Genomic DNA, 22,345 nt, shown 5'->3' on the forward strand with positions numbered 1-22,345 from the left:
CAATTTCTTGAACTTTAATTATAGTTCTATATTTAACATGCATTTTAAATCTGTGTTTTATATCATGCAACCTAGTCATATCTGTCATTCCTTATACATGCATGTGGATTGGTAAGGACGCATATAATTGAATAAGCAGCTTGAAAACATATTAATTTATTTAACCCTTTAAAAAATCTACCTAAACTAAGTTGAAAAAATATATATAAGATACCATTTGATCTACAGTATGTTGGCACAATGGTGGGAAAAAACATTTACAATATGGAGTTACTCTCATACAGTACATGTGAAACAAAGCCCTATGGTCCTTGGAGAAATGTCCTTGTCAACAAACAAAATGTGTAGCTTGTGGTATATATTTCAGATGATTGACAGTGGTGACTGCAATTATGTGTGCCTTAGGGTGGCATTATAGTAAGTCTCTCTGTCGGTTGGTAAGGAGTGGTGCTTAATTTATGGTTAAAGTGCACACCACCCTAAACAACTCTAGACAATTCCTATTAGACCACTTTTAAAATTGATAATTTTATCCCTTTGAAATTATACTCTATTCTCCCAAATTGTCAAAACACAGGCTGCAAAACTTTCCAAAACCATACAGACAGATTTTTTTTAAATAAACGGCCCTAAAAGTAATTAAATGTGGAAGGAACAACTGATAAAAGATACTCAAACAACTATAATGAGTGAGTCAAAACAGTAAACTCTGAATTTACTCTCTGCTCACTCTATATTGACGCTGGTCTTTCACCGCAATCATTTTCAGTATCTTTACTTGGGATCTGCGGAGCACTCGGACAAAACGAGTATCGTAACGGAGATGGAGAATTTTCCCAATACAATTATGACAAGTATTTTTTGTAATTATCTGTGATCAGAAAACAATTATTTTCAGCTGCCAGCACGCATCTCTCTTTCACTCAAACAGTGTGAAGCGCTGTGTGCTCTTAATAACTACTGACTAGTTCTTCTGTCTGTAAAGAAACGGGCGGGGTATCAGTTGAGCCTGCTGCAACGATTGGATTAGAACCCAGACACATGCCCGGCTCTGTTTCACTCACTCACTGTCAGGCATCTCAGGGCACAGGTCTACCCTTCTCCAAACGTCGTGTATGAATCAGGATCCGTAGCCAGTTGTTTCCTGTCGACTTTGCTGAGGCCATATGGTTGTTTAGTAGGCCTACTTTGTCTGTCCTTATATTTATTCCATTGCTGACGACGTCTGTCATTAAATCGTGATCCAAACCCATGCTTGCTTGCTATTATTATTATTAATTGTAGCCCAGGCAAGTTTACTGAGCGACAGATCATTTGAAAATAAAATGACAAATGTAGATTTTTTATTTTTGTTACATTTGTATTAGGCTATGTATTAGCCTGTTTCGTTGATAATTTACTAGGACTAAGTAAGTAAATCATGTGAATTTTCGTCTGTCGGGGTCATTTAACAACGTGTGTATGAATGAAGGAGCAGAACATGCACTCTTGCGTGAACGCGCAGTAACACGCCCTTGAGGTATAGGCTTTACCAGCGTTTAAAGGCCACTTCCGGGTTTCCCGATCACAAGTAAATCCGATTACGAGTATAACGAGTCGGCACACCCATAATTTCTACCTCATGCTGCAGTGTATGTGTGCCCCCTAGTGGTCAAACAGATTCATACTCTGACATTGGCAAAATAAATAGATCACTTAACTACAAGTTGGAGATGCACTGTGGTGTATTAGTGGAGCTATTCACTATAGCAGTTAAACCCCAATACAGTGTAGGTAATCAGGGTGGAGAAGGGGAGGTTGGTGTGTGCATAAGGGAGGTTCACTGCCTCTTGCTCTCCAGGATGGCCCTCCAGTCGTCGGCCCAGGAGAGCAGGCGGCGGTGGCTGGAGGATATGTGTTTGTTGTGGCAGGCAGTGAACAGGATGTGCTCCCAGGTTGGGTTAGGCTCTACACCTGCAACAGAGGCACATCACAAAGGTCATATAATGCTTGTCAAATAATCTAACGGTCTGAAATACTAACTACCCCAAAAATGTTTTAATATACAGTGCATTCAGAAAGTATTCAGACCCCTTGACTTTTTCCAAATGTTGTTACGTTACAGCCTTATTCTAAAATGGATTAAATTGTTTTTTCCCCTCATTAATCTACACACAATACCCCATAATGACAAAGCAAAAACTGGTTTTTAGAAATTTTTGCAAATGTATTACAAATAAAAAATAAACTGAAAAATCACATTTACACAAGTATTCAGACCCTTTACTCAGTACTTTGTTGAAGCACCTTTGGCAGCGATTACAGCCGCGAGTCTTGGGTATGAAGCTTGGCACACCTGTATTTGGGAAGTTTCTCCCATTCTTCTCTGCAAATCCTCTCAAGCTCTGTCAGGTTGGATGGGGAGCGTCGCTGCACAGCTATTTTCAGGTATCTCCAGAGATGTTCGATCGAGTTCAAGTCCGGGCTCTGGCTGGGCCCCTCAAGGACATTCAGAGACTCGTCCCAAAGCCACTCCTGCATTGTATTGGCTGTGTGCTTAGGGTCATTGTCTTGTTGGAAGGTCAACCTTCGCCCCAGTCTGAGGTCCTGAGCACTCTGGAGAAGGTTTTCACCAAGGATCTCTCTGTACTTTGCTCCGTTCATCTTTGCCTCGATCCTGACTAGTCTCCCAGTCCCTGCCCCTGAAAAACATCCCCACAGCATGATGGTGCCAGGTTTCCTCTAGATGTGACGCTTGGCATTCAGGCCAAAGAGTTCAATCTTGGTTTCATCAGACCACAGAATCTTGTTTCTCATGGTCCGAGTGTCTTTAGGTGCCTTTTGGCAAACTCAAAGCGGCCTGTCATGTGCCTTTTACTGAGGAGTGGCTTCCGTCTGGTCACTCTACCATAAAGGCCTAAATGGTGGAGTGCTGCAGAGATGGTTGTTCTTCTGGATCTCCACAGAGGAACTCTAGAGCTCTGTCAGAGTGACCAACGGGTTCTTTGTCACCTCCCTGACCAAGGCCCTTCTCCCCCGATTGCTCAGTTTGGCTGGGCGGCCACCTCTAGGAAGAGTCTTGGTGGTTCCAAACGTCTTCCATTTAAGAATGATGGAGACCACTGTGTTCTTGGGGACCTTCAATGCTGCAGAAATGTTTTGGTACCCTTCCCCAGATCTGTGCCTCAACACAATCCTGTCTAGGAGCTCTACGGACAATTCCTTCGACCTCATGGCTTGGTTTTTGCTCAGACATGCACTGTCAACAGTTGGACCTTATATAGACAGGTGTGTGCCTTTCCAAATCATGTCCAATCAATTGAATTTACCACAGGTGGACTCCAATCAAGTTGTAGAAACAAACAGGATGCTCACTTTCGAGTCTCATAGCAAAGGGTCTGAATACTTATTTAAATAAGGTATTTCAGTTTTTTATTTTTATTAAATGTGCAAAAATTTAGAATAAGGCTGTAACGTAACAAAATGTGGAAAAAGTCAAGGGGTCTCAATACTTTCCGAAGTCACTGTACATGTATGACAAAGTAGCATGCATATGGCACCATCACATAAATGCACGCACATACATTTAGACACACACAGTTTTCCAGCTTTGCTACAAACACTCAACTCACCTAGGATGTCTGGCTTGTCATCTATGAGGATGTCCCCAGTCACCACGGTCTTGTCTCTGGTCAGGATGATCTGCTCCAAGAAGTCATAGCCCAGGTGCTTTTCTATATCCAGGCATACTGAACACGCATGCATGCACGCACCAGGGAGAGTGCAAAGACCAGACATATTGTTAGAAAGAGGTAACACAAGAACCACTCTGCCTCCAGCCTACAGGATTTCTGTCTTGACTCCGACCTTACCTTCTCATATGGGCAGTGTATACAGTGGGGGAAAAAAGTATTTAGTCAGCCACCAATTGTGCAAGTTCTCCCACTTAAAAAGATGAGAGAGGCCTGTAATTTTCATCATAGGTACACGTCAACTATGACAGACAAAATGAGGGAAAAAAATCCAGAAAATCACATTGTAGGATTTTTTATGAATTTATTTGCAAATGATGGTGGAAAATAAGTATTTGGTCAATAACAAAAGTTTCTCAATACTTTGTTATATACCCTTTGTTGGCAATGACACAGGTCAAACGTTTTCTGTAAGTCTTCACAAGGTTTTCACACACTGTTGCTGGTATTTTGGCCCATTCCTCCATGCAGATCTCCTCTAGAGCAGTGATGTTTTGGGGCTGTCGCTGGGCAACACGGACTTTCAACTCCCTCCAAAGATTTTCTATGGGGTTGAGATCTGGAGACTGGCTAGGCCACTCCAGGACCTTGAAATGCTTCTTACGAAGCCACTCCTTCGTTGCCCGGGCGGTGTGTTTGGGATCATTGTCATGCTGAAAGACCCAGCCACGTTTCATCTTCAATGCCCTTGCTGATGGAAGGAGGTTTTCACTCAAAATCTAACGATACATGGCCCCATTCATTCTTTCCTTTACACGGATCAGTCGTCCTGGTCCCTTTGCAGAAAAACAGCCCCAAAGAATGATGTTTCCACCCCCATGCTTCACAGTAGGTATGGTGTTCTTTGGATGCAACTCAGCATTCTTTGTCCTCCAAACACGACGAGTTGAGTTTTTACCAAAAAGTTATATTTTGGTTTCATCTGACCATATGACATTCTCCCAATCCTCTTCTGGATCATCCAAATGCACTCTAGCAAACTTCAGATGGGCCTGGACATGTACTGGCTTAAGCAGGTGGACACGTCTGCACAGCAGGATTTGAGTCCCTGGCGGCGTAGTGTGTTACTGATGGTAGGCTTTGTTACTTTGGTCCCAGCTCTCTGCAGGTCATTCACTAGGTCCCCCCGTGTGGTTCTGGGATTTTTGCTCACCGTTCTTGTGATCATTTTGACCCCACGGGGTGAGATCTTGCGATCTCCCAGATCGAGGGAGATTATAAGTGGTCTTGTATGTCTTCCATTTCCTAATAATTGCTCCCACAGTTGATTTCTTCAAACCAAGCTGCTTACCTATTGCAGATTCAGTCTTCCCAGCCTGGTGCAGGTCTACAATTTTGTTTCTGGTGTCCTTTGACAGCTCTTTGGTCTTGGCCATAGTGGAGTTTGGAGTGTGACTGTTTGAGGTTGTGGACAGGTGTCTTTTATACTGATAACAAGTTCAAACAGGTGCCCTTAATACAGGTAACGAGTGGAGGACAGAGGAGCCTCTTAAAGAAGAAGTTACAGGTCTGTGAGAGCCAGAAATCTTGCTTGTTTGTGGGTGACCAAATACTTATTTTCCACCATAATTTGCAAATAAATTCATAAAAAATCCTACAATGTGATTTTCTGGATTTTTTTTCTCAATTTGTCTGTCATAGTTGACGTGTACCTATGATGAAAATTACAGGCCTTTCTCATCTTTTTAAGTGGGAGAACTTGCACAATTGGTGGCTGACTAAATACTTTTTTTCCCCACTGTATAATGTTTTACAGGGCTGGTGCAAATAAAAACATCTGTGCTGGAAAACAGAGAAGAAAACAACTGGGTTAGTTTGTTTTCAATGTAAACTTTCAACAACATACAGTTTTTGAAAGGTGAGCAAAGAAGATGTCCTAACATGAGAATATTGGCTAATATTGGAACAGAGAGACCTGTGAATTTATTGTTGATTGAGGACAATTGCTCTTGAGGTTAACTGCTATATGGTTGTTCACATAAGTTAGGCCAAAATGAAACACTAACAAAGGGTATAAAGACATAGTGCCTACAGTATTTCTGGGAAAACGAAGCATGGTGACATTTTAGCAATGCAAACAACGCATAGCAAAGACATACAGCAGAGCACACTATGACATGACTTTCCCTTCCTCAGAGGGTTAAGTATGCTACTCTAGGGCCACCTGCCTGCTTTCTCCACCCTATTTGTTGAACATGAATATAGCCTAAGGGTGACTACTAAGTGGCAAACAGTCTCTAGGTGAGGATGCACTGTGGGTCAAAACATTTTAAAGCACTTTGGGAACATAAACAGCAATTCCTTCTCTTTGAACAGTTGACTTAAGTGTCTTTGAAATGAATGTGAATATGTTAAAGAACATATCATAAGCTATGGTACTGTTCAGAAATGGTTTGAATGAACATATATGGTTCAAACTTACTTCTCCATCTTAGCCATCTCCTTGACAGCCTGCACTCCTCCAGGAAGAAGCTCCAGCTCTATAAAGAAGTTATTTGACTTCCAAATGCTGATGGCCTTTTCCTACAGTAAATATAGCCTCTGTTTATCATACACAACCTTTTATAGATTGTGTGTGGTTTAATTTATAGCAGACACAGAGGACCTAGATGCATGGCATGACATTTTAGTCATTTAGCAGATACTCTTATCCAGAGCAACTTACAGTAGTGAGTGCATACATTTTCATACTTTCCCGTACTGATCCGCATGGGAAATGAACCCACAACCCTGTCGTTGCAAGCGCCATCCTCTACCAACTGAGCCACATTGGCATACTCTAATATTCCACCTGTCCAAAGTCTTCCTTTATGTTTGACATAATTAAACAATAAAAGGGTTATGGGTCAACACCCCTTTCGATTTGAACAAAACTTTCTATACATATTTACATTTACATTTACATCATTTATATTTGACCCTGGTAGAAGTGGTTAGAAAGTAACTTTTTGGACCAGAGTGCCAAAACATTTAGGAGATAGAGGGGCTCAAAGTTGACCCATTTTGCATACCCCACCCTGCCATGAGACATCCATGTCTTCATCACTGGAAAAGATACACAGTTTAGTTTGATATCATTTAAAGGCCCAGTGCAGTCAAAAATGTGATTTTCGTGTTTTATACAGTTGATGTCGGAAGTCGTTATGTTTGGAGGAAAAAGGGGGTCCCTTGCAAGCCGAAAAACACCATCCCAACCGTGAAGCACGGGGGTAGCAGCATCATGCCTTGGGGGTGCTTTGCTGCAGGAGGGACTGGTGCACTTCACAATTTACTATTATTCTGACATTTCACATTCTTAAAAGTGTTGATCCTAACTGACCTAAGACAGGGCATTTTTACTAGGATTAAATGTCAGGAATTGTGAAAAACTGAGTGTTTAAATGTATTTGGCTAAGGTGTATGTAAATTTCCGACATCAACTATATATACTTCCACACAATGAAGTTGGAATAACACTGTGAAACTGTGAAAATTATAATGCCGTTTTAGTGTAAGAGCTGTTTGAAAAGACTGCCTAAAATGTCAGCCCTGCCTGGTGATATAACCAAGCGGTAAATTGGTTAATAGACCAATAAGAAAGAGTTCCAAACCTCTCTGCCAATATCAGTTAGTTTTCAGTTTCCCTCTCCCAACTCAGACCACTCCCAGACAGTCCTAGCGAAATTCTTGCTTGAAAGATTGCTCTTTGCAAAGAATCTATTGTTGTTTCTTTTTGACAATTTTAATTGAAAACAATCACAGTAAGGTACTTAATTGTTACCCAGAAATGATTTGATATTGAGATAAAAACGGCTTCATTGGACTATGGGGTATTTATTTTTATTACGTCTTAATTTTACCTTTAACATAAATTATTTATTTTTCATATATGTTGTAGCTTAGACAATATTTTACATCATCTGAGGTGTTTGTGTTGTGCCTGCCATCGGTTGAGACACAGTATGCTCTTGAATACAGGGTCGGTGTCAGGTTTTGGCTGCTAAATTTACTACAATTGTAATTTCAATTTACAAATGGTAGCACAAAGATGGTTGGAGGTCCACACATCAGAGAATGTTAATTTAAATGGGAATATCAGTTGTTTTAAATTATACTGTCAATCTTCCATAGGAAACCTTGCATAATGGGATCATAATAATAAACACCAACAGCTGCATCCAATTTCCTTTGATCATCCTTGAGATGTCACTACAACTAGAGTTGTTACGGTGATTAGGCTTCTCCAAGCTCTGATGCTGCTGATGGTCATTAGTAGCCTACCAAACTTGCTAACTGCTTGGTGCTCAGCACTCTATTGTCCCTCTAATGACTCTGACATCATTGCAAATGTAATCGAAAGTCTAATCAAACACTTAAATAAACAGCGCATTCTTTTTTTTGTGACTTTTTCAAATCATAGTCGCACACCTCATGTAGTCTAACCCATAGGCCTAAATGTTTTGATAAGGTTTGTATCACAACTAAAGTGGCCAAATAACTTCTTAAAATGAAGCACATTCATCCACTTTACAACAGGTGTTGAGCCTAACTGGCTTAGAGTTGAAGTCGGAGGTTTACATACACCTTAGCCAAATACATTTAAACTCAGTTTTTCACAATAACTGTCATTTAATCCTAGTAAAAAATTCCCTGTCTTAGGTCAGTTAGGATCAAAACTTTATTTTAAGAATGTGAAATGTCAGAATAATAGTAGAGAGAATTATTTATTTAAGCTTTTATTTCTTTCATCACATTCCCAGTGGGTCAGAAGTTTACATACACTCAATTAGTATTTGGTAGCATTGCCTTTAAATTGTTTAACTTGGGTCAAACTTCGGGTAGCCTTCCACAAGCTTGACACAATAAGTTGGGTGAATTTTGGCCAATTCCTCCTGACAGAGCTGGTGTAACTGAGTCAGGTTTGTAGGCCTCCTTGCTCGCACACGCTTTATCACTTCTGCCCACACATTTTCTATAGGATTGAGGTCAGGGCTTTGTAATGGCCACCAATACCTTGACTTTGTTGTCCTAAAGCCATTTTGCCACAACTTTGGAAGTATGCTTGGGGTCATTCTCCATTTGGAAGAATCATTTGTGACCAAGCTTTAACTTCCTGACTGATGTCTTGAGATGTTGCTTCAATATATCCACATCATTTTCCTTCCTCATGATGGCATCTATTTTGTGAAGTGCACCAGTCCCTCCTGCAGCAAAGCACCCCCAAGGCATGATGCTGCTACCCCCGTGCTTCACGGTTGGGATGGTGTTCTTCGTCTTGCAAGCAGCCCCCTTTTTCCTCCAAACATAACGATGGTCATTATGGCCAAACAGTTCTATTTTTGTTTCATCAGACCAGAGGACATTTCTCCAAAAAGTATGATCTTTGTCCCCATGTGCAGTTGCAAACCGTACTCTGGCTTTTTTATGGCGGTTTTGGAGCAGTGGCTTCTTCCTTGCTGAACGCCTTTCAGGTTATGTCGATATAGGACTCGTTTTACTGTGGATATAGATACTTTTGTACCTGTTTCCTCCAGCATCTTCACAAGGTCCTTTGCTGTTGTTCTGGGATTGATTAGCACTTTTCGCACCAAAGTACGTTCATTTCTAGGAGACAGAACACATCTCCTTCCTGAGCGGTGTGATGAGGTGGTGATGAAGGAGTCAGGCGCAGGAGGGTAAATCACAGAATAACAGGCTTTAAACCGCAAAATACAGGTTTACGCAGAAATGCGTCAAACACACTCCAGGGCACAAAACAGGCGCACTGGAAAATACAAGGCATACGGGAAAAATACTCCTGTCGATACACAATACACGAGCTCCACCGAGCTACACTAACCTCCACAAATAAACAATCACCCACAAGGACAAGGGGGCAGAGGGAACACTTATACACAGACTAATTAGGGGAATAGAACCAGGTGTGTGTGATTGACAAGACAATTGTGATGATGATTGGGACGGCGACGACAAACGCTGAAGCCTGCCCGAACAAGGAGGAGAGGCAGCCTCGGCGGAAGTCGTGACAAGCGGTATGATGGCTGCATGGTCCCATGGTGTTTATACTTGCATACTATTGTTTGTACAGATAAACGTGGTATCTTCAGGCGTTTGGAAATTGCTCCCAAGGATGAACCAGACTTGTGGAGGTCTACAATTTTCTTTCTGAGGTCTTGGCTGATTTCTTTTGATTTTCCCATGATGTCAAGCAACGAGGCACTGAGTTTAAAGGTAGGCCTTGAAATATATCCACAGGTACACCTCCAATTTACTCAAATGATGTCAATTAGCCTATCAGAAGCTTCTAAAGCCATGACATCATTTTCTGGAATTTTCCAACCTGTTTAAAGGCACAGTCAACTTAGTGTATGTAAACTTCTGACCCACTGGAATTGTGATACAGTGAATTATAAGTGAAATAATCTGTATGTAAACAATTGTTGGAAAAATTACTTGTGTCATGCACAAAGTAGATGTCCTAACCGACTTGCCAAAACTATAGTTTGTTAACAAGAAATGTGTGGAGTGGTTGAAAAAAGAGTTTTAATGACCCCAACCTAAGTGTATGTAAACTTCCGACTTCAACTGTACATAACCAGCGCGTGAGTTTCAAGTTTGGGGAAGATAACATTCACCAGAAAAATTAACCTTTATAATAAAAGCATTACATGCATAATCACATTTGTGGTCACTTTTGAGAATGGTGTCTTCCTGCTAATGGAACATTCGCACTTATAGTGCCGTGTGCGCATTGCTGCCTAATAGTGTATCAACATTTTAAGCTAAACGTTCTCATCTGTTGCATCAGGCTGTTTGCTTAAAACAGGTTTTTTGATGCTAGTGGTTGTATTCATTTGGGATCTATTGCATCCCACAAGTGTCCGAGACCATGTTTGGAATATTTATCGCACAGAATTGAATAGCTCAACTTTTGTACTATGGGGGATAGTAGATTGACATAGGCTAGTGCTTTTGCTGTTCATTAGGCCTACTCATCTTTGTTGGCTGACGAAAAGTAAATGTGGACAGTTCTTCCAATATCTTCAATATGCGCCTCGGAATTGGATAAGGACACACGCAGTTGCGTCCCTGATGTGTCTGTCTTCACTTGTAGGCTGTGAACTAGTGTAGCCCACAGCCATATGTCATAGCCAGATCAGGATCTAACATAAGGACAACTCAGAGTATGCTATTCTGTTCTTCTGAAATAGGCTACATTTTCTTCATATCATGTTTCTTTAGACCTGTCTAAAATAAATAATGGATTTATTGTCATGGTGTAGGCTATATTACATGGATTTATTAGACTAAAATGTAGATGTTCCAAAGGTCTGCATCAGTGGCTTGTAGGCTATGCGTGGAAGCCAGGAGATGCTATTTCCTTCTTAATGCGTTTGAGGCAATCAGTTGTGTTGTGACAAGGTAGGGGGGGTATACAGAAGATAGCCCTATTTGGTAAAAGACCAAGTTCATATTATGGCAAGAACAGCTCAAATAAGCAAAGAGAAACGACAGTTCATCATTATTTTAAGACATGAAGGTCAGTCAATCCGGAAAATTGAAGGTTTCTGCAAGTGCAGTCGCAAAAACCATCAAGCGCTATGATGAAACTGGCTCTCATGAGGACCGCCACAGGAAAGGAAGACCCAGAGTTACCTCTGCTGCAGAGGATAAGTTCATTGGAGTTACCAGCCTCAGAAATTGCAGCCCAAATAAATGATTCACATAGTTCAAGTAACAGACACATCTCAATATCAACTGTTCAGAGAGGACTGTGTGAATCAGGCCTTCATGGTCGAATTGCTGCAAAGAAACCACTACTAAAGGACACCAATAAGATGAAGAGACCTGCTTGGGCCAAGAAACACGAGCAATGGACATTAGACAGGTGGAAATGTGTCCTTTGGTCTGGAGTCCAAATTTGAGATTTTTGGTTCAAACCACCGTGTCTTTGTGAGACGCGGTGTGGGTTAACGGATGATCTCCGCATGTGTAGTTCCCACCTTAAAGCATGGAGGAGGAGGTGTTATGGTGTGGGGGTGCTTTGCTGGTGACACTGTCTGTGATTTATTTAGAATTCAAGGCACACTTAACCAGCATGGCTACCACAGCATTATGCAGCGATACGCCATCCCACCTGGTTTGGGCTTAGTGGGACAATAATTTGTTTTTCCACAGGACAATCACCCAACACACATCCAGGCTGTGTAAGGGCTATTTTGCCAAGAAGAAGAGTGATGGAGTGCTTCATCAGATGACCTGGCCTCCACAATCCCTCGACCTCAACCCAATTGAGATAGTTTGTAATGAGTCGGACGGCAGAGTGAAGGAAAAGCAGCCAACAAGTGCCCAGCATATGTGGGAACTCCTTCAAGACTGTTGGAAAAGCATTCCAGGTGAAGCTGGTTGAGAGAATGCCAAGAGTGTGCAAAGCTGTCATCAAGGCAAAGGGTGGCTATTTGAAGAATCTCAAATATAAAATATATTTTGATTTGTTTAACACTTTTTTGGTTACTACATGATTCCATATGGTATTTCATAGTTTCGATTTCTTTACTATTATTCTACAATGTACAAAATAGTACAAATTAAGAAAAACCCTTGAATGAGTAGTTGTGTCCAAACTTTTGACTTGTACTGTATATCTGGGGAAGAGTATAAAATAATTTCTAGAGTGCTGAAAGTTCCTAAGAGCGCAGTGGTCTCCATCATTGGGAAATCTAAAAAATATGGAACTACTCAGACTCTGCCTTGAGCTGGCCATCCGACCAAACTGAGCATCCGGTCAAGAAGGACCTTGGTCAGGGAGGTGACCAAGAACCCAGTGGTCACTCTGACAGAACTACAGAGTTCCTTGGCTGAGATGGGAGAATGTGCCAGAAGGACAACAGTCTCTACTGCACTTCACCAATCTGGGCTTTATGGGAGAGTGGCCAGACGGAAGACACTCCTGAGAAAAAGGCACATGACAGCACACCTGGAGTTTACAAAAAGGCACGTGAAAGACTGAGAGCATAAGGCAAAATATTCTGTGGTCTGATGAGACAAAAATTGAATGCATAGCGCTATGTCCCGTGTAGCTCAGTTGGTAGAGCATGGCGTTTGCAACGCCAGGGTTGTGGGTTCGATTCCCACGGGGCGCCAGTATGAAAATGTATGCACTAAGTATAGTCTGGATAAGAGCATCTGATAAATGACTAAAAATCTAAAATAAATGTCTGGAGAATACCAGGCACAGCTCATCACCCGTCTAACACCACCCCTACCATGAAGCATGGTGGTGGCAGCATCATGCTATGGGGATGCTTTTCAGCGGCAGGGACTGGGAGACTGGTAAGGATAGAGGGAACAATGAATGGAGCCAAATACAGGCAAATCCTTGATGAGAACCAGCTTCAGAGTACAAATGATCTTAGACTGGGGTGAAGATTTACGTTCCAACAGGACAAAGACCCAAGCATACAGCCAAAGCAACGCTGGAATGGCTTCAGAACAAGAATGTGAAAGTCCTTGAGTGGGCCAGCCAAAGCCCAGACTTGAGTCCCATTGAAAATCTGTGGAAAGACTTGAAGATTACTGTTCACCGCCACTCCCCATCTAACTTAACAGACCTTGAGAAAATCTGCAAGGAAGAACTGGAGAAAATCCCCAAAACACTATGTGCAAACCTGATAGACATACCCAAGACAACTCAAAGCTGTAATCTCCTCCAAAGGTGCTTCTACAAAGTATTGACTCAGGAGAATGAATACTTATGTAAATTACTTTTCTGTGTCATTTTGAATAAATTTGCTGTAATTTCTTGTGGATTAAATGTTTTCACTTTGTCATTGTGGGATATTGTGTGTAGATGGGTGAGAAAATAATATTTAATCCATTTTGAATTCAGGCTGTAACACAACAAAATGTGGAATAAGTGAAGGTGCATGAATATTTTTTGAAGACACCGTACATTTTTTGGCAGTTTGGTCCTAAAAGTCACTTTCTCACCACTTCTACCATGGGTAAATATGTATGGAAAGTTTAGTTCAAATCATAAGGGGTGCGGTCAAAAAGTGATTAAAATCAATTGGAATGACCCTTATGGGAGACATCATTATCCAGTGAATGCTTGCTATGACTAGGCCACCATGTGAGTATGGTTTGTTAGAAATATATCTGTTTGTGACTGTGGCATTTACAGAATGAAATGCACTGACAGCTGCTGCTCTTGCAACCTTTTGGACTTCTGATTCAAAGAAATTAGACATAACACAATACAATTAACTGTATGGATTTTTCCTGTTTTCTCAGACATAATGGACAGTTCAGAACTACTTACACACAGATCACTCCTCAAGTTCCCATACTGAGATAACACCCAGAATCCTTGTCTGTCTTCCAGGGTGATGTACGGTTCATTGGGGTACCTGGCCCGGTATTCTTTTCAGGAATCCCCATTCGAAGTCTGCAATGACCCCGTCCATGTTCACCAGAACCCGAAGTTTCTTACCAGAGGAAGAAGACATCTTCGCGGAAATACACTTGAACTGGTCATTAAGAAAAGTTATCTCTCTGCCAAATAGGCGTAAAATTATCCTAGGCAGTAATTACATTATTTACTTGCCTCGCTAATTTCTGTCTGTGATCGAACAATGGCTTCACGAGGCTTGAGATGTGTTCAAAAGTCCAGAACTTCAATGTGTTATTCCTAATAGGGTTCCATTTAAATAAATAAAAATGTGGGACATTGATTCGTTGCTAATGCAATTAACTAATTGACACTGTCAAATATACATTTTCTGGTTTTAACCTTTATTGCAATTGGTCTGACTTTGGCATTTGTGCTGCATAGCATTAGCCAGCAAGCTAGCTAAAGTAAGCACTATGTTGATTATGCTTTTCAGCACTGTATTTGGACTTGTTTACGACTATCAGTATGGACTGGTTGTACAGCTATTAGTGTCGCAACCCTTGTCAGCCGCACAGCAGCTGTACAATTTGGTACAAATGCTCCCAGAAGTGTCACCTACTGTACAAAATCCCCCAAAATGTGAAGCCTGCCTACATCTTGCAGTCAAAGACAATGTTGTGAAACAAGATGTCGCACATGGCCTCAGTTTCTCTCTCAGTGGGGTTTAAAAATCCAGAGGCAAACTTGTACCATGGAGTCTGAAAGGGTAAACATCAACAACATTCAATATTAGCATATCAACATGAACATTTTACACCAAAAGAGCCTGACAGCATCCATGCAGTAGGATGAGCAAAAGAACAGTGAAGGGAGGGATCAGTCAGCTCTGGGGAACACTTATTCTCCGTACGTAGGGTTTTCAGCAGTTACATTCACCCAAGGTTGGCTCCATGTGAACTACAATCCGGACGCTGTGTTTTAACATTTAGAAACCTCAATAATCATTGCTTTCAAACCTGTTTTCAAAACACATGCTGATATGCCTATTTTCTTTCATATCAACAAGAAAATATACACTTACTGTAGCAGTTTGCACAGACAATCAAGCTGTGTGTGCCTCCAGTTGAAGAACTACACTTCCTCCCCAGTTGTGTTTACTAGGCTGTGATTCTTCTTAAAGTGATAGCACAGGGAGCCAAAGTCCCAATTACACAAATTATTGATAGCAAATAACAACAATCACAAGATGTGTTCAGGGGGGTTACGTTTCGAGAAAGGGTGGAAATAAATGGTAGCAATCAGCAATAACAAGGTTTCCGATAAATTAATATTTTGCGTTTAGCTAAACTGGGTGCCTATCCATTTAAGAGCCTGAAGTTCCAACCGTAAATCTCGTTGGATCCCGTCTGTTCTTACGATACTTTTCTCTCAGTGGCGGCTGTGTGGCCCCCTGTCTCAGCCCGGACGGAGTTGTTTCTGACATTTGAATGAAAAACAGTCTGAATTGCTACCACTTTGGACATATATAATAATGGCTTCAGCCTTGGAGCAGTTCGTGAACAATGTGCGGCAGCTCTCAGCTCAAGGTATGGACATTAAACATGTTTTAGTTCTCAGACGAGCTGGAACTATTAGCCAATGCTAAGCAATGCTTTGCTGATAGCATGCATAGCTAGCTAGCCAAACTGGATAGCTAGATCCTCCTTTTTGCTTTATCATGTAAACACAGCCCTAAATTGATTGTTTTGGGGAACGAGGCCTCAAAAAAGTAGTTCAGGAAGATGTATTTTTACCCCGTGACACTGAAGCGTACCAATAACAACACAGTAAACGAATACGTGTTTTAAAATAAAACTTTGTTTTTGTTCGAGAAAAACATTTCAGTGAAATGCTAACCGGTAGTTCCGCCCTAAGTAAGCGCGATTGGTTGCAGAGCGCCATTGTCAAATGTTATTGGTCGACAGTCCCATCTGTAACGCAATATGCGTTGCTTCCATAGCTAATGTACCCAGTGCAGGCCTTGACAGGACACTTGACCGGCCGATATATTTTACAGTAACTGCAAAGAATGTGAACTATGCAGCTGGACCGCGTTTCGTTATAAAAACATGCTCAATGTTCTTAGTGGCACCCAATATTCTATCTTTATTAAGATTACTTATTATCATTTACATATGCAGGTGTATTCTGTTGACATTCTGGTTAGTTTGTTGGTACAGAGTTTTTATAGCCTGTATTACAATATCGTTAGAAATAAGCATTATATGGGAGCAACATAATTAAATATTTAGTAATGACTGACATACGCTTTCATCTCTGGGTTAGATGGGTGTAAACTGGGTCTGTACATTAATGTTTGGGTTAGGGTATCCATCTAAAAATGGGAGAAGGTTATATTTAGGTTATAGACTCAACATACACAACACATGAACTGTTTCTTGATTTGGACTTCTCTTCAACCAGCTGTAATAGCTTGACTATCAAGTGCTGCATTGTTTGTTTACCAATTGTCTTTACTGTTGCTTCTCAGGTCAGATGACACAGCTGTGTGAACTGATCAACAAGAGCGGGGAGCTGTTGGCCAAGAACCTGTCCCATCTGGACACTGTACTGGGGGCCTTGGACATCCAGGAGCACTCCCTGGGCGTCCTGGCTGTGCTGTGAGTAGCCTGCTCTACTTTAATCCCCGATCAATGATTATAAGTAAATCACTGATCTAGGCTATGACTTTGAGTCATTTTCTGCTTACTGTACCTGTGCATTCGGGGCTCATGACTCAGAAAAGTATATCACACAGATCAAGGTGTCTACCCCTTGTGTTCAAATTAAATGATGTGCCTGTCTACAATATTTTTTTATTTTCATGTACTGTGGCACATTTTTTCTTGTGTACTCACTGCCAGTTTTCACTTTCCCTTCATACAGGTTTGTGAAGTTCTCCATGCCAAACGTCCCTGACTTTGAGACGCTCTTTTCCCAAGTCCAGCTCTTCATCAGTACCTGCAATGGGGAGCACATCCGATATGCAACAGACACGTGTAAGTCTAAACTTAACTGACTTTTGGTTTCTAGAAGCCTTTGATTCAACTGAGTTTCAGAGGAATGGTTAACTCCATAAGGTGTTAAGTTAACATCTTGTAATTATAAGAGTCATTTCTAAGGAATGTGGAGAATGTTCAAGGTCAAATGTTCAAGGCAAAATTAATTTAGCTTGATTGAACCTGTTAACCCTACTTACTACTTTTATTATTTTCTTCACAGTTGCCGGCCTCTGCCATCAGTTGACAAATGCCCTTGTAGAACGGAAACAGGTAAGACCGGCCATACGGGAGCAAAACATTTAAACCAGAAGAGCTAATGCATGAACTTACTTGTCTATTAACGCTCATTTACATGGTCTATTTAAAGAAATGACTCATGTTTTTACAAGATAAGACCCAGATTATGGTATTACTACTCTACATGATTTCAAAAACAAAAAGCCAACCCATGAGAATGCATATTGGATAGGGCTGGGAATTTCCAGGGACCTCACGATACAATATTATCACAATACTTAACGTGCCGATGCAATATGTATTGCGATTCTTTATGTATTCTGATTCGATGTTCCAAACATATTGCTCACTTATATATCTGCTGCAGAGAGGCATGAGAATTTGTTTTGATCAATCATGGAAATAAAAGTGCTAAAAACATGTTGGCTCACTATTTAAAAAGAAAATGGCGAACAAGCCATAGGATGGAAAAATACCTTTGTTTTGGCATATGTACAGCCATATGTAGGGCCCTGTGTAGCTCAGTTGGTAGAGCATGGCGCTTGCAATGCCAGGGTTGTGGGTTCGATTCCACATACCAGTATTGGTTTTTACAATGATGTCAATAACGATATTTTGATATAGTGCTGAATTAAATGAAAGGTTCTACACATTGGACTACTTCACTGTCAGTTTTGTCCTAGTTTGTTTGAGTATAAAACCCTCAGAATGGAGAAAGGCCAAAAAAAACACACTTAAAATTAAGAATTTAACTGTACCCTGCAAATACATCTGCAACCCTGTGCACATGACTAATAAAATAATCCTTCTATCATTAAACATATTTAAAAACGTGTGTTATTCAGAAACATAAAATACTGCCATACTGTCAAAAATTAGAAATATAGTGATATGATATTTTGGTCATACTGCCCAGCCAAATGTGCTAGCTTAGCAGTATTAGCTTCCTTCCTCTCTGAGTACAACTCAGGGTAAACTGATCGTACCACGCCTCAAACCTGGGGCTCTCTACCTTGCCAATACACATGATTGCCCTGCTTGACAACATACTATCCAGTTGTGCCACTGAAAAGGAACATATGATGGCATTATTGGCGGCATTTCAAGCTAGCTGTGTGAGTGAGCTTACGTCACATTCTTATCTCTGTTACATATGGTTTAATGCATCTCTTTCTTTCACAGCCATTGAGGGGTGTCGGCATTCTAAAACAGGCAATAGACAAAATGCAAATCAACACAAACCAACTTACCTCAGTTCATGCAGACCTGTGTCAGGTGAGTAAACTGATTCATATCAACAGGATCTTTGACTTTATATGATTATTGAAATATATTGATGCTTGGCTGCGAGACTAAGAATGAATGACCCCTCAACAACTTTGTGTGTACATCCACAGCTGTGCTTGTTAGCAAAGTGCTTCAAGCCTGTCCTCCCGTTTCTTGAGCTTGATATGATGGACATCTGTAAGGAGAATGGCGCCTACGACGCAAAGCACTTTCTATGTTACTACTATTACGGAGGCATGATCTACACGGGTCTGAAGAACTTTGAAAGAGCACTGTATTTTTATGAACAGGTACTGGCTTATTTGAGAACCTACAAATGTGTGTGTTAAAGCTGTTTCGGATGTGACCTAGTGTTCCTGTTATCAAAAGTGAATTGATTTAGCATACTACTAGTAAAACATTTGCTCATTGTAATACCATTTTGAAATGACCTTTAAATTACTATTTTGATACTATGTATGCATACAGTAGTCAAGTACACTACACACTGAGTTGACATTTAATCTGTTACGGCAATGACATATCAAATCAAATTTTATTTGTCACATGCACAGGATACAACGGGTGTAATCAGTACAGTGAAATGCTTACTTGCAGCTCTTTCCCAACAATGCAGTAGCTTGTTTTTTGTTTTTACGCTGCTGCTACTCGCTGTTTATTATCTATGCATAGTCACTTTACCCCTACCTACATGTACAAATTACATTTACGTCATTTAGCAGACGCTCTTATCCAGAGCGACTTACAGTTAGTGAGTGCATACAGATTTAATTTTTTTCATACTGGCCCCCCGCGGGAATCGAACCCACAACCCTGGCGTTGCAAACGCCATGCTCTACCAACATCCCTGCCGGCCATTCCCTCCCCTACCCTGGACGACGCTAGGCCAATTGTGCGCCGCCCCATGGGTCTCCCGGTCACGGCCGGCTACGACAGAGCCTGGATTCGAACCAGGATCTCTAGTGGCACAGCTAGCACTGCGATGCAGTGCCTTAGACCACTGCGCCACTCGGGGGAGTGGCGCAGGGGTCACTTTGAGGCATGGTACGATCAGACTAACCTGTATCCCCGCACATGACTCGGTACCGGTACCCCCTGTATATAGCCTCGTTATTGTTATTTTGTGTTACTTTTTATTTTATTTGTAACTTTCTTTTATTTAGTAAACTCTATTTCTTGAACTGCATTGTTGGTTAAGGGCTTGTAAGTAAGCATTTCATGGTAATGTCTCCACCTGTTGTATTCGGCGCATGTGACAAATAACATTTTATTTGTTTACATCTCTAGTTCCATTCTGTGATCTCTTCTCCCCCAGGCAATAACCACTCCAGCCATGGCTGTCAGTCACATCATGTTGGAGGCCTATAAGAAGTACATCCTGGTCTCTCTGATTCTCCATGGCAAAGTGCAGCAGCTCCCCAAGTACACGTCACAGATAGTTGGGAGGTTCATAAAGGTGAGAATGAAGACTCAAAAAGGGCCATATTTCACATCATTAAGGCTTTTACATGCTATTACATTTTTAATTGTCTGTTGTACTTCATACTATACATATTACATATATTCAACTGCTTTTTGTTTCTGCAGCCTCTCAGCAACGCGTACCATGAGCTTGCACAGGTGTACGCCACCAACAACCCAGCAGAACTGCGCTCCCAGGTGAATAAACACAGTGAGACCTTCACACGCGACAACAACACAGGGCTGGTCAAGCAATGCCTGTCCTCCCTCTACAAGAAGAACATCCAGAGGCTAACAAAGGTATACTTCCTTCCCCTTCAGATCATATCTTCTTCGCCTCAAATACGACCCCTCTCCTCACATATACCTCCTAATATGTCTATCAATAGTCCTCGCTCACCTCAAAAACCTTGTTTACCCCCAATACACCATTCTCATTCCTAATATATCTCCATCTGCACTTACCTCAACTATTTTCAAGATATACTTCCTGTCCTTCACCTCAAATCTACCTTCTTCGTCCCCATCTTCACCCTGTTACCAGGGTGTAAATATGTAAACAAAGTATTTAAAGCAAATGGTCAGAAAAGCAATGTATCTGACCACCCTTCTTTCTTTGCAGACTTTCCTGACGCTGTCCTTGCAAGACATGGCAAGTCGAGTGCAGCTGTCAGGGCCCCAGGAGGCGGAGAAGTATGTCTTGCACATGGTAAGTCAATGCAACCGCAGGAGAATAGACACGCTTTATCTCAGTACTCTGAGAACACTCAATTTTGAATGTATGAAAGAAAATGTCCTTCACTTCAATTGAGACTAGATCTAACATTGATTCGTCCATTAATTACCTTTTCTGTTCCTTACAGATTGAAGATGGTGAGATATATGCCAGTATCAACCAAAAGGATGGCATGGTCTGTTTCCATGACAACCCAGAGAAATACAACAACCCCGCAATGCTTCACAAAATTGACCAAGAGGTAAGAGAATGTCAATATTGATTATCTATCCTTATATAGAAATTACTATTGAGGTGCAATGAAGTGTCATTATTTGCTTATCATTTGGTACTGTTTTAGTGAAGTAAATGGCTAGTTTTGTGTCCTTCACAGATGCTGAAGTGTATAGAGCTGGATGAGAAACTAAAGTCCATGGATCAAGAAATAACAGTAAACCCACAGTTTGTTCAGAAGGTAGGAAGCAACAATTACATTATTTAGGCTCCTCTAGACGTTTTCCAAGAGGACTATGTTTGCAATTCAGTTGGTTGAGTATTTGTTGATAGTTTTTATTTTATATGTATATATATTTCTTAGTTAGTATTGAATTGATTGCTAATGGTTTGTATCACACTGTATGTTTCAGAGTATGGGAACGCAGGAGGACGATGTCGGCAGCAAAACATCAAGTTACTCCTGAGGGGTATGGACAGGGGAGAACGCTGCCACCCTTCAGGTTCTTGTTGGATTACTTTTTTTAAAGAGGAAAAACATTCTATTGAGTATGGACATTGGTCAAGGAAAATATAAATGTGTGGAATGATAATTTGGTTATTTCTTTCAGTGTCTTGAGGAAACCTTAACAAAAACATTTTTTGTCAGTGTTTTATTTATCAATGTTCAGATGGAAGAGCCACTGCTGCATTAACAACCATAATAATAAAAACTGGACTTATTTGTTCAAAAATAATCTGTTGCATGTTCATTTCTTTGGTATTTCCGTCTAGGCTAACATGCGAAATTTGAGGAAATCTTAAGTCTCCTGTTTTCAAGATCAGTCATTTCCCTTGACAAGCTAGCATTTTTTGGGGGGTAAAATCAAATGTAGATTTGACAACAAAAGCAAGGCTGTACTTCTGCCCTTGACCAAATGTAGAGAGGAGAGTACAGCTTTAAAAAAATTGGTGCACTGTTTTTTTCCATCCCCTAGAGGTCTCTCATGTACTTTGTTGTACTGTAGTTTGCATTTACTGCAGGTGGGATGAGCACTGAGCTGAATAAATATTTATGTTATGTGGAAGGACTCAAGATTAGCGATTTTGAATCTGTTGGAATAGTAAATTGACACAATTTTGCATTAAATGGATCACATCACATTACTGTTTTGTCAGCATTGTTTACCCTAGTTTTCTGACATTGTGTGCTACTTATGGCTCAGGTATTTGTACAGTGTGTCGTTTGTCATATGTGAACCGAGAGATGTAGGATTTATTGTATAAT

At 40.9% G+C, this 22,345-nt stretch overlaps 1 protein-coding gene and 1 pseudogene across 2 annotated transcripts; one reads left to right on the forward strand and one right to left on the reverse strand.

The window, feature by feature from the left end:
• Positions 1-1,819: 1,819 nt before the first annotated feature.
• LOC311118876 (5'(3')-deoxyribonucleotidase, mitochondrial-like) lies at positions 1,820-14,218 on the reverse strand (annotated as a pseudogene). The gene is made up of 5 exons: positions 14,032-14,218; positions 6,154-6,254; positions 5,471-5,513; positions 3,612-3,728; positions 1,820-1,953 (listed from the first exon to the last, which is right to left on the reverse strand). The product of its transcript is annotated as a 5'(3')-deoxyribonucleotidase, mitochondrial-like (transcript).
• A 1,066-nt stretch (positions 14,219-15,284) lies between these two features.
• LOC311118881 (COP9 signalosome complex subunit 3-like) lies at positions 15,285-21,815 on the forward strand. Its single transcript, XM_084193644.1, has 12 exons — positions 15,285-15,689; positions 16,634-16,763; positions 17,029-17,141; positions 17,365-17,414; positions 18,564-18,656; positions 18,779-18,958; positions 19,984-20,124; positions 20,256-20,429; positions 20,752-20,838; positions 20,993-21,106; positions 21,239-21,319; positions 21,492-21,815. The coding sequence occupies exons 1-12, from the start codon at positions 15,635-15,637 to the stop codon at positions 21,543-21,545; spliced, it is 1,272 nt and encodes a 423-aa protein (XP_084049770.1). The 5' UTR covers positions 15,285-15,634; the 3' UTR covers positions 21,546-21,815.
• Positions 21,816-22,345: the final 530 nt, after the last annotated feature.

Source organism: Coregonus lavaretus (assembly GCF_964263955.1).
Source record: "Coregonus lavaretus genome assembly, contig: HAP1_SCAFFOLD_383, whole genome shotgun sequence".
NCBI lineage: Eukaryota > Metazoa > Chordata > Actinopteri > Salmoniformes > Salmonidae > Coregonus > Coregonus lavaretus.

Excerpts from the sequence above, each read along its gene's own strand:
- LOC311118881 (XM_084193644.1), top strand. The coding sequence starts at position 15,635 with ATGGCTTCAGCCTTGGAGCAGTTCGTGAACAATGTGCGGCAGCTCTCA. Across the intron at positions 18,959-19,983 it reads CACTGTATTTTTATGAACAG|GCAATAACCACTCCAGCCAT; the intron begins GTACTGGCTTAT and ends CTTCTCCCCCAG. Across the intron at positions 20,430-20,751 it reads ACATCCAGAGGCTAACAAAG|ACTTTCCTGACGCTGTCCTT; the intron begins GTATACTTCCTT and ends CTTTCTTTGCAG.